The sequence below is a fragment of the Cornus florida genome, unplaced genomic scaffold (assembly GCF_030987335.1).
Source record: "Cornus florida cultivar Cherokee Brave unplaced genomic scaffold, ASM3098733v1 CherokeeBrave_3.0.0_Hap2_Chr10, whole genome shotgun sequence".
NCBI lineage: Eukaryota > Viridiplantae > Streptophyta > Magnoliopsida > Cornales > Cornaceae > Cornus > Cornus florida.
The window spans coordinates 80,889,908-80,903,037 of record NW_026775580.1 but is presented as its reverse complement, the minus strand read 5'-3'; the positions used below and the strand labels follow the sequence as shown (position 1 = coordinate 80,903,037).

Genomic DNA, 13,130 nt, shown 5'->3' with positions numbered 1-13,130 from the left:
ACCCTAGCCTCCTTCTTCCTTTTTCTCTTCCTTCTTCTTCCTTTTTTTCTCTCTCTAGAATATATTACGTGATTTATGTTCTAACCCCTTTTACAACCCTATAGTTATATATTTATAGGCAACTAAAATAACCCTAAAATCCTTTTCCCAATCCAAGTCAAACTAATAATAAAAATAAAATGAAATGTAAATACTAAAAAGGTAACTAAAATATATCTTTACGTATAATCTATGTGTAATCCCTATATAAATATACACATCAGATTATTCCTAAATGACTTTCCTTATATATAAAAATAAAACAATTAAATTCCCAAACAAATACACATCATCATATATAATTTAATTTACATAAATAAGTCAAGTACACATACTTTTAGCACACCATTTAATTTAAACAACCAATTCAATTAACACATAAACAAATACTTAAATTAATTAAACAAGTAAACAATTAGCCAAGAAATCAAAGAAATAATTAAAACGCAATTAAAATAATTTAAATAATACCGAGACTATCCTTTCAAAATTAGGGGTATTACATTCTTCCCCCCTAACAAAAGGAATTCCGTCCTCGGAATTCGCTCTTACCTTCTTCCATTATGTCTGGAAACTGGGAGCGGATGGCATCCTCGTGTTCCCAAGTAGATTCAGCCTCATTATGATGACTCCACTGGACACGTACTAACGATATGACTTTATTGCGAAGAACATGATTCTTACGGTCTATAATGCGACATGGTGGCTCCACATATGTTGCATCCGGCTGCAACTCAATCTCTCCAACATCGATATGCTGATACCGATCTGTATCTCGCAGAAATTTCCGCAACATGGAAACATGAAACACATTGTGCACTCGATCCAAATGATCTGGAAGTGCCAACCGATAAGCTACAGCTCCAACGCGATCGGTAACCATGAATGGACCCACAAACCGTGGTGATAACTTCCCTTTCTTCCCAAAGCGCATTACACCTTTCATAGGAGACACTTTGAGTAGAACCTGATCCCCAACCTGAAACTCCAATGCACGGGTACGACGATCCGCATAACTCTTCTGCCTACTCTGGGCAGTGCGCATGCGATCCCTAATAAGAGCAATCTTCTCAGAAGTATCCTTAATGAACTCAGGACCCAAAAATCTGCTCTCGCCAACCTCCATCCAACAGACAGGAGATCGACAAGGTCGGCCATATAATGCCTCAAATGGTGCCATACCAATAGTCTTCTGAAAGCTATTGTTATATGCGAACTCCACAAGTGGCAAATACTCCTCCCAATGACCCTTAAAGTCAAGGACACAAGAACGAAGCATATCCTCCATTATCTGATTAACCCTTTCGGTCTGTCCATCAGTCTGAGGATGATAAGTAGTACTAAGATGCAACTCTGTACCTAAAGCCTGTTGAAAACTCTTCCAAAACCCTGATACAAAGCTCGAATCCCTATCCGATATAATAGATAACGGAATGCCATGCAACTTCACAATCTCTGTAATGTAAAGTCTCGCCAACTGTTCCGAAGTGTAATCAGTGCGAATAGGCAAGAAATGAGCTGATTTGGTCAACCGATCAACGATGACCCAAATAGAATTGTGATTCTTGAACGAATTAGGCAATCCCTCCACAAAATCCATAGAAATGCTCTCCCATTTCCACTCCGGTATCGGCAGTGGTTGTAGAGCTCCTGGCGGCCTCTGATGATCAATCTTGACCATCTGACAAGTACTACATCGTGAGACAAATAGAGCAATGTCCCTCTTCATACATGCCCACCAAAACTGCCGCTTCATATCCTGATACATTTTGTCACCTCCTGGATGAACCGAAAACTCAGAGTGGTGAGTCTCGGTCATCACATCTTTCCTCAACTCGTCAGCAGAAGGTACCACTAACCGTCCCTTGTACCTCAAACCTCCATCAGCCCCAACATGGTAGAATGGAACCTCTCCGGAAGCTATCTCTGCAACTTTATCAATGCACTGCTGATCCGTGAGTTGTGCCTTCAAAACTTTGTGAATGATAGAAGGTGTAATTACCATGCAAGCCAGGAAAACATCCGACAATTCATCCACCCTCTTCAACGCATTCCACTCAGTAGTGAATAGAGCGGAAAGACTACCAACAGGTCGACGACTAAGTGCATCCGCCACCACATTAGCTTTTCCTGGATGATACTGTATAGAAAAATGATAGTCTTTCACAAACTCCAACCACCTGCGCTGTCTCATATTCAGCTCCCGCTGAGTGAACAAATATTGCAGACTCTTGTGATCGCTGAATAACCTGAAGGACTCACCCAACAGATAATGCCTCCAAATACGTAAGGCAAAGACCACAGCTGCCAACTCCAAATCATGCGTTGGATAATTAAGCTCATGAGGCTTAAGCTTTCGAGATCCATACGAAATCGGTCGCTCTTCCTGCATCAAAACACATCCAAGACCCTGCAACGAAGCATCTGTGTACACAAGATACTCTATCTCGCTCTGTGGGGTAGACAAAACCGGTGCAGAAGTCAACTTAGTCTTCAGCTCCTCAAAAGCTTTCTGACAATGTTCATCCCACACGAACCGTACACCCTTCTTTGTCAGATGAGTGAGTGGTCCCGCTATCTTCGAGAATCCCTGGATGAACCTCCTGTAATATCCTGCCAAACCGAGAAAACTCCGAATCTCGGTAGGTGATGTAGGCTGTCCCCACTCAACCACCGCTGAAACCTTGGCTGGATCCACCGCTATTCCCCTTTCTGACACCACGTGACCCAGAAATTTCACTTCCCGCTGCCAAAATTCACATTTCTCAAACTTGGCATACAACTGATGCTCACGAAGCGTCTGCAAGACTATCCGAAGATGTCTAGCATGATCGTCCTCTAACCTCGAGTAAATCAAAATGTCATCTATGAAGACAATGACAAATTGATCCAAGTAAGCCCTGAAGACTCTGTTCATTAAATCCATGAAAACCGCTGGCGCATTAGTCAACCCGAACGGCATCACCCGAAACTCATAAGATCCATATCTAGTGAGAAATGCTGTCCTCGGAACATCCTGCTCCCGAACCCGAAGTTGATGATATCCGGACCGCAGATCAATCTTAGAGAAATAAGTAGCTCCCTTCAACTGATCAAACAAGTCATCAATCCTGGGCAAAGGATACTTGTTACGAATAGTAACCTTGTTCAACTCCCTGTAATCTATACACAAGCGGAGCGAACCATCTTTCTTCTTCACAAATAAAACCGGTGCTCCCCAGGGTGAAGTACTCCTACGAATGAAACCCTGGCTGAGTAGCTGCTGAATCTGATCCCTCAGCTCACGCATCTCTACTGGGGCCATCCTATACGGTGCCCTAGCAATAGGCGTAGTGCCTGGAGCTAAGTCTATCACAAAGTCGATTTCTCGACTAGGCGGCAACCCTGGAATCTCCTGAAATACATCCGGGAAATCCTGTACAATTGGTATGTTATCCAATAATACAGTAGTCCCCTCCTCCGTTTCCTCCTTCACATGGAACAAATAGGTGCTAGTGACCCCGTTAGAACGTGGCATAGCGACGACGTACATGTCTTGACCAGGTATGGTGCAAACAATAGACCTATCATAACAATTAATTTGGGTATGGTAATGCGATAACCAATCCATCCCAAGTATCACATCATAAGTGTGCATGTCCAGGACCAAAAGATTGGCTAGAAATCTGAGTCTACCAATATCTAGTGTCACAGGCCCATCACTCTCATGAAGAATGGCTGTATTTCCTAACGGTGTAGTGATTCCATGTGGTTTACTGCATACTCGAGTCATCATCCCAGACAAAGCAACAAATGACCTAGCTACAAACGAGTGTGTAGCACCCGTATCAAATAAAACACGTCCAAGTAAACCATGAATCGGAAACTTACCCTCAACAGCCTGAGGTGCCTGCATATCCTGTGGCATGGGGTTGTACACCCTGCCATAATGTAACTGCTGCGGTGCCTGTCCCTGAGGCTGCGGCGGTGCTGGTAAAGCCGGATATGTCTGTCCCTGAATCCGTGGTACCTGTGGAGCTGGTAAAGGCACTGGCGCCCTCTGCCCCTGCTGTACATGCTGTCCATGTCCCTGTCTTACTGTAGGACACTGCCTGGAAGTGTGACCATACTCTCCACAAGTGTAGCAACTACCCTGGAAAGTACCAAATGGCCTCTTCTGTCGATTAGCCAGTGGCTGACCCTGTCCTGCCTGTGGTCCCCCATTTTGTTGTCGCTGAATAGGTGCCACATCCCTGGGAGCATCTGAACCACCCTTGTGCTTCTTCCAAGGCTGTTGTCCCTGGAACTTACCCTTGTCATTCTGTCGGTGTCCGTTCCCATTCTTTTTCTCAGCTGACTGATTAGCAGAGTCTCTGTCGCCCCGCTTCTCACCCCTGGCCTGTCTGAAATCCATAGTCAACTGATACTGCTGAAGAGCGGCATCTACCACCTGAGCATAAGTAGTATAGGCTGGACTACCTGTAATAGCTCTCTTGATAGACCACATCAGTCCCTTAACGAAACTGTTGCGCTTCTTCTCCTCTGTATTCACCTCCTCTGGTGCAAATAGAGATAAGCGCGTGAACTGTTGCTCATACTCCGCCACCGTCATGTTCCCCTGCTGTAGATTAAGAAACTCAGTCTTCATAGCTGCCCTGACTGCATAAGGAAAGTACTTTTCTTCAAAACGCGCACTGAACTCCTCATAAGTCAATGTCATCCTCTCCTCTATGGTGGTAACTGACTCCCACCACTGTAGTGCATCCCCAACTAGCTTGAAAGCAGCAAGCATCTGCTTTTGAACCTCCGTGCACTGAACCAAGCGAAGATGTCGCTCGATGTCCTGTTTCCACTGGTGAGCTGCTCTCGCATCGGTGGAGCCTGTAAACTCAGGTGGGCTCCCCTTTGTGAAAGAACTCCTGGCCTTTTCCCAAGTATCAGTCTGAACAACCAGAGCTGGTAACGGTACCGGTAATGGGGCCGGCTGTACCTGAGGCTGGTTTCGAAGTGCAGCTGTTATACCTGCTTCTATAGCCCGAGCAATGAGATCATTTATATGGGGAGGAAACTCCGGATCCCTGCCCTGATTGTAGCCTCGATCCTGAGACTCTTGAGTAGTCTGCTGCATTTCCTCCTGCCTATTGTGCAACTGACTATCTTCCTCCTGAAACCCAGGCAGTTGTTGTCCTTCCTCTATCTGCTGACGCCGTAGGAAATCCTGTTGCCTACGTGCCGCTCCCCTATGCTGCCTGTTCCTCTGATTGTCCCGTCTTCTTCTAGCGTTAACCATTCTGTTAACAACGAAAGACAAACATCAGTACGATTTAAGCGGACCGTAAAGGAATACAATGAATCCTAAACTTAGGCTCTAAATAAAAGAATACGCTACGCGGAAGTCTTAAACGATAGATCCCTAGAGACACTTGAACCTGGAGTGCTCTGATACCAACTGTGATACCCCTCGATTCTAGAGCCACGGGTGATCAAGTCCGAGCACAGAATACAAGGGATATCAAACAATTAATATTTAAACAAGCATTGGAATACAAGATGAATTAAGAATGAATAAAGAAGCTGAAAAGAAAACTAAATAAATAATCCTCATTTAAAAATCCTCAAATAAATGATAATTAATTAAAAAAAAATCCCATACTAAAATCCTCCAATCTCTGATAATAGTAATTAATTAAACTACAACTCGGGAATCCATATTGTGGACCCCTAATAATATCCTAACTGAAATAACGGAATCGAAATAAAAATAGTAAGTAACTAATGAAGAAGAGTCCTACGTAGAATCGGAAGAGTGAATGGCTGTCTCTGCTCGGCACGAACAATCTCTAAGACTGGAACTGACGAACACCTGAAAAATAATGGTGGGTCAGGCCCACAAACAAGTTCTAATCTACTACATCCCAAACAGAGACCCGATACACATACACATCCTAATTAATTCAACAATAACTAAATAGTCCATATATAGATATATACACACTAAAAGAACCTCACTAGACTATAGAGTTGTCTCAACCTGAATAGTAGGCAACATGCAAAACGCACATACAGTGGGCATGAGTACCTATACCTACCAGGGTACACAACTATATTATATCTAGCTACACATCCCTGGCAATATACGCACCCTAACCACTGATCTTGAGACTCAAGCTCATATCATGGCGTATAATTATATATTTAAAATCCGTCCTATCCAACTAAAAAAAATAATAACCAATACAATTATTATTTTAATAATATGTCATCCAACTATTCCGTTGACCTGACACGAATAAGTAGGACTTAACACTATGGTTAATCCATTCCCTTATTAAAAATAGGTAGGACTTAACTCTTAAGTTAATCCGTCCCTAATATGCCCCCATCCCATAATGGTGCATTAATCCATATCATAATCAAATAAAAGTTTCCAATCCAAGAATAATGTAAATAATATTTACATCTAATAATCCAAATAAACAGGATATGCATCATATACACATCTTTTGCATTTCTTTGAGCAAAAATATCAATTCTAAGTAACATGCACTTAATTTACATCACAAGATATTAATATGCATCTCAACTACAGTGTACATCTCCATATTTTGATTAAATTAATTTAAATCCAACAATTGATTAAAATAATTTAATCCAACAATATTTAATTAATTTATCCTTTTAAAATTAATTAAATTTCATACTTAGCAGGTAAATTTAAATCATGCATTTCAATGCTTAATGAATCCAATTAAATTATCTAAATATTTAATTCAGACCCATCAATCAAACACACAAATATCTATTTAATATTCTAACCTTAATCAAAACAACATTAAAAACAAAAATTAAATGCATAACCCATTATTAGTATTAGTATTAATTACAAATAGCAAAACTTATGCATTAATATAACCTTTTGACTTTTTCCATCCTTCCTCGTTCGGCGTGCCTTTATTAAGAAAGAAACAAATTTGATTTCATACTTTGTGCACAAAACTGCTTCTCACGTCCACTTTTGAGTTTATACAAATAAATCAATTTATGTTTTAATTCAGTACTCTTAAGGCCTCGTTTTGTGTGCATGCTTTATGCAAAAATAAATTCTGATTTCGTATTTATATACAATACTGTCTCATTAATTCAAGTAAAAATAAAACAAAATAAATTAAACTCATGACCACCACACATGACCTGTTCGACATAAAAGAAGAAAAATAAAATAAATAAAACCCCTTTATTAAAACATGAACTAAAATTTCTAAATTAATTCATGTAATTTATCCAATTAATTTATTTAACGAACCTATAATTAATCTAGCATGCATAGAGTATGAATCAAAGGAGAAGAGAAGAATTAGAACTTGCCTTTAGGGATTTGATAAAAAAAACCCTAGCCTCCTTCTTCCTTTTTCAACCCTAGCCTCCTTCTTCCTTTTTCTCTTCCTTCTTCTTCCTTTTTTTCTCTCTCTAGAATATATTACGTGATTTATGTTCTAACCCCTTTTACAACCCTATAGTTATATATTTATAGGCAACTAAAATAACCCTAAAATCCTTTTCCCAATCCAAGTCAAACTAATAATAAAAATAAAATGAAATGTAAATACTAAAAAGGTAACTAAAATATATCTTTACGTATAATCTATGTGTAATCCCTATATAAATATACACATCAGATTATTCCTAAATGACTTTCCTTATATATAAAAATAAAACAATTAAATTCCCAAACAAATACACATCATCATATATAATTTAATTTACATAAATAAATCAAGTACACATACTTTTAGCACACCATTTAATTTAAACAACCAATTCAATTAACACATAAACAAATACTTAAATTAATTAAACAAGTAAACAATTAGCCAAGAAATCAAAGAAATAATTAAAACGCAATTAAAATAATTTAAATAATACCGAGACTATCCTTTCAAAATTAGGGGTATTACAGAAATTAACTTTAATTTTTTTCCCGAAAGTTTAAACAAACGCACATGCATCTACAATATTGGCCCTAGCAGGGCTTGACCACTTAACAGACGGGAGAAAGTTCATACCATCCAGGCTAATGCCATTGGTATAATTGTCTGAGACAAATATTTCACAATTGGACAAGCAGGCTCCATAAGTTTCAACAAAGAGACAGTGATTGGATTACAAACTAATTTGGCATAAAAATGTTATAAATATACAGAGTCATTAAACACAAGTAAGTGACTCAATGTATTGACCAACACAACGGCATAGAATTACATCTTTTGCATTGTGGGGAAGATTTGCAGGTATTGTATCAAGAAGCTCCTTGATAGTCATATCACTAAGATCATACAAGATAAATTTACCAGGTATTGATAGCACAAGTTTTATCTTGCCTTCCTTTTCCTCAAGAAGAGAAAATATACTAAATCCTTTGGGAGTCATCAATGGAAACGGACTAGTAGTAGGTGCATCAAGATCAATCCGATACTTGGAAAACCATTTCGAGTAGTCTCCCTCCATCTCCAACACATCAAATATAGTCCTTTGAGGCTCATATATCTCAATAAGGTGCAAATGTCCTCCGGATTGTCCGAAATACTTGATTATCCTCTTGCTTCTCCCATCTGTGATTGGAGTAGAGGGCATTGCTTTAAAGCACTCATTATCCACATCAAAGCACAAGAAAGGCTGAGACTTAAAAACCCAATGAATCGCACCATTCCAATACACCCCTTTCTTGAAATTATACCATATATCTTGTTCACCCACCAGACACTCACCGGAGTGTCTCCACAGCTGGGTTTCTGATGTGTATATTGAAAAATGAAACATTCGAGACTGATTATACAACAGCCAAACGCAAACAACTCTGTAGTGAGGTGACTTTGACGGATCAAAAGCTAAATTGAAAGCCGCAACATGAGATGGATGATCTCTAACTAGCAGGGGAAGTTCTACAGACTGATTGATTGTTGGGTCACAGATGAAACAACTCACATCATAATCAACCTTCGCTTGGACACAAAATAAGCCATTGCAAGAATGCACGTTGCGTACCTCGGAAAATTTGCCGAAGAAATCCAGAAAATGGAAGGGTATGGTGGTGGTTTGGTTTAGTTGGGTGTTGAGAGGAATGAAGCCGAACTCGACAAATGGGAGTTTTTTGTAATAGAAGAGGGCGGTGGCGACCGAGTAAGGGTTCCGGCGGGAGTGACGGCGGTGGAATTGGGGGTTGGAGATGAGGAGGCCCCGGATGACATAGGCCAGATCCGACTCGCAAACATAGCATTCAGTCCGTACAGCTGGGCCAGCCCATAGAAGGACACTGCCATATGGGCCGAACGAGAGTAAGCCCATCAAAGGTGACCAAGGCTTACGAAGGAATAGGCCCAGATCCAGCAATCAGTAAATATCTTCTAAATATCTATAAATAGGAGATGGAATGAAATGGAGGGGGATCTTTTTGGGTTGAGGTGTAAGAATTCTAGAGAGAGAAAGGATAGAAGGAGTTTTTTGCATCTTCAATTGGCGCCGTCTGTGGGAATCGAACCCACGACCACGTGGTTAAAAGCCACGTGCTCTACCGGCTGAGCACCCGGCCCAGAGACCCGGGTCTTTCTAATGAGAGGCTCCTCCTCAGGATCGATTTCACTGTCAGGATGAGGCCTTTTGCCTCGTTCTTTGTCCCGACCGCCCCCCGCAGCAGCAGGAGCTATGGTAGCTAGGGAGGGCGCGTTCTGGTTGGCAGCAGGGGCGCTGGCAACAGGGTTAGTAGCCACTGCGCTCGGGACAGTGTCAGATATGGTGGCAGAAGAAGAAGCTGATGCTGGAGAGGAGGTCGCCCCAGCAGCAGGAGTGGCTGGGGGAGTATTTTTCCTCCTGCCAAAAGAGGGAATCTGAAGTCTGCTCATGTTGTAGCCGAGTGATGAGAGCGCAAAGAGGTTGTCTGAAGTGAGGAGATCTGAGCAGGAAGGAATATCGTTCAGGACGTATCTCTTCAAGTAGTTACTCCTATCCCTGCAAACACTATAGCTCAAGTCATCACAAGGTATTCCTAAGGAGCGGCATAAGAAAGTGCAAAAACGAGGAACGCATGTTTCACAGGGGCAGTCATGTTTATGGGATTTGAATTTTTTATAGGAGGAGACAGAGCAGACACCAAAGGCGCTCGGGATTGGGTAACCCTCTGCAGCCGGCGAAGACCAAGCCCCACTAATGCCCACTATGCTATCTCTCCAACCCTTTTCAGATTTAATTGTGTCAGTACATATGGACATCTTCTCGAACGGGTAGAGGTGGTAGAAGGGCTCGTTAGTACGGATCTTACTCACCTTATAGCACAGAAGGAGGTCTATGAGGTCGAGGTCCAGATTTCTGTCACGCATCAACAAGAGCATAACAGATATGATTCTAAAGAAGTTGGGGTTGACCTGCAGAGGGGATATCCCCACTCTATTGAAGACATAACTAAAGAAAGGGTGCAGAGGGAACCTAACAACATTCAATTGAAGGTTCGTGAATAAGACTTCGCCGGGCAGGAGGCCGGCGCCGGTCGTAATATTAACGTCTTGGGGGCAAACCCTAACTTCGATGTTGTCAGGAAGTCTAAGTCTCATACGAAGAACATCCAGATCTACAACCATGGTGGAAGTGCTAGAAGAATCTACAAGAGGGTAAATGGAAGCCTGCCGAAAGTAAAAAGAACTAAACTAACCTCGGAGGACTGCAAGATCGCTGGAAGAATGACTCTTGAGGGATTTCACCAGAGAAAGCTTAGCACTGTTCTAGAAAAGAGAGAGACTTGGCTGATGATGGAGACGGTAAAGGGAAGTGAAGTGGAATTCTAGAGCATTATAAAGGCGAGGGGGCCCGAGGGCCGAAGCGTCGGGAAGGCGAGAAATCCCTCGAGCCCCGGAATATTGATTCTGGATCTGGCCGTCCGCTCCCCCACGTGGTTATCTCGAGCCGTCAACGTCATGATGAGACGCCATCAATAATTACCCCTTATTAAATAAGGGGCAATTATGGGGGCAGTTGAGGAGGCCCCGGATGACATGGGCCAGATCCGACTCGCAAACATAGCATTCAGTCCGTACAGCTGGGCCAGCCCATAGAAGGACACTGCCATATGGGCCGAACGAGAGTAAGCCCATCAAAGGTGACCAAGGCTTACGAAGGAATAGGCCCAGATCCAGCAATCAGTAAATATCTTGTAAATATCTTGTAAATATCTATAAATAGGAGATGGAATGAAATGGAGGGGGATCTTTTTGGGTTGAGGTGTAAGAATTCTAGAGAGAGAAAGGATAGAAGGAGTTTCTTGCATCTTCAGGAGATGAGATAGAGCCAGTGTTTCGATACACATTTGAACCTTAGGAGGCACCTTGGAGGTAAATGGAGGAGGATTTCCACTAAGAGGTCTTCATTGCCGGCTATCACATCAACCAACGGCGTGTTCTTGATTCTTTTGCTGGAGGTCATCGCTGGAACTTCAATAGCTGAGGAGAAATGGGATCAGCCAAATTTTTATGCATACACAAAACACTGGCGTAACAAGGTTGGTATACCACTAGGTCAAATTTTTTTGGCCAAATTACACATAGGACCCTCAAGTTTTCAACTTGTACATGTAAATAAAAGATGGCTACAATATAACATAAAGGCCCAAATTAACTGGTTTATGATTAGTAGATTGATATGAATTTATACTTTTATTCTCAGAGTTAAACTATTTGTTTAATGAAAAAATCTAAAAACTTTTGTGTATTGTTAAAGTTACGGTTTTGCCCCTAAAACTCCATCACAACCGATAGAGACCAAATTGTAAAAACTACAAAACTATCTACAACAAAACCAATTACAGACCCAAATCCAACCACAGAGCCATAAATCATTCCAACCTCATCACAGCCGAGTGGCCCGAGTCCTCTGTTCCAAGCTCGCCGGTCTGTCACCGCCATCACTGCACAGCTTTCCACCATCCGAGCTCAACCTCGCTCATCGCATCCGAGCTCGCTGCCACCTCCATCATAGCTGACATCCGCCATAGCCAAGCTCATCCCATCCGAGCTCGCCACCGCTTCCATCACTGCTGACATCCTCCATGGTCGATCCCATCAAAGCCGAGCTCGTCGCCATCATCCTTAAGCTTACAACTGAAGCCGCAACCAGCCCATCGCCGTCACAGCCAGCCCATATCCACCTCGGTGTGCACAAGCTGCCGTCACCAAAGCCAGATTCGTCTCACCGTGCACTACTGCAGTTCCCCAATCGCCCCATTTCTGCTATCCGCCCTTAATCTATGACAACTCAAACCCACCATTCAATAGCAATCGCACCACCACCTTACTTTTGGACTTGTATTTCGATACATGGTGTATTTTGGGTATTATAATTGATGATTTGCTTGTAATATTCTTTTTGAGGAGGGAAATGACTTAAGAACTCACCCATCTATCTTTTGGAGTTCTTATAAAATTTCCTCCCTTATCTTTACTAATGTAATCCCATAACATTATTTCTCATTTTGTGGATTGCAATGAAGCCATGGAGGCTATAACTCTTATTTGGATTATATGAATTGTTTAGAAGCAATGTTCATGAAGCTACAGTGAATGCATGTGTTGGAACCCAATTACTAGCATAATTTCATTTGGAGATTTTATTACAAGTTACTATTAATTCTATTATCATTATAATTATATCTATATAGTTAGGTTTTAATAACTTTATTATTACTGTTTGGAGGCTTTGATGCAAATATGTATCACATGGATTATATATATATATAAAACCAAGCCAGGTGGCAGTGGGAGGCTTAGTTTGTGCATTTAATTCATAGGCATTTCCGTGGTTGACTAAGTCAGTCCAAGACCATGATTAAGTCATGTATTGCTTGTTTGCCCGTGTGTTGTATTTGAATCTGTGAATGAGATTCGCATCCCATTTTGGCAGCTTCACTCCCTCGTCCATTATAGGGTGTTGATAGATCATAGGTATATATATATATATTCTTGGTGACCCGAATGGTGAGCCGCACTGTGTTGTCGCCCAGGTGGTGGGGTTGACAACCAGATTTTTATTATTATTTTCATTTACTTATTGTTTATTCGCCCAATTGAATTGGG

The 13,130-nt window shown here is 41.5% G+C and overlaps 1 protein-coding gene and 1 non-coding gene across 2 annotated transcripts; both read right to left on the bottom strand.

Annotated features, from left to right (window-relative positions):
• Nucleotides 1-8,019: 8,019 nt before the first annotated feature.
• On the bottom strand, nt 8,020-11,507 carry LOC132277958 (F-box protein At5g07610-like). Its single transcript, XM_059779795.1, has 2 exons — nt 11,351-11,507; nt 8,020-9,328 (listed from the first exon to the last, which is right to left on the bottom strand). The coding sequence occupies exons 1-2, from the start codon at nt 11,482-11,484 to the stop codon at nt 8,224-8,226; spliced, it is 1,239 nt and encodes a 412-aa protein (XP_059635778.1). The 5' UTR covers nt 11,485-11,507; the 3' UTR covers nt 8,020-8,223.
• Nucleotides 9,533-9,603, bottom strand: TRNAK-UUU (transfer RNA lysine (anticodon UUU)). Its single transcript has one exon. It is a non-coding gene; the product is annotated as a tRNA-Lys (tRNA).
• Nucleotides 11,508-13,130: the final 1,623 nt, after the last annotated feature.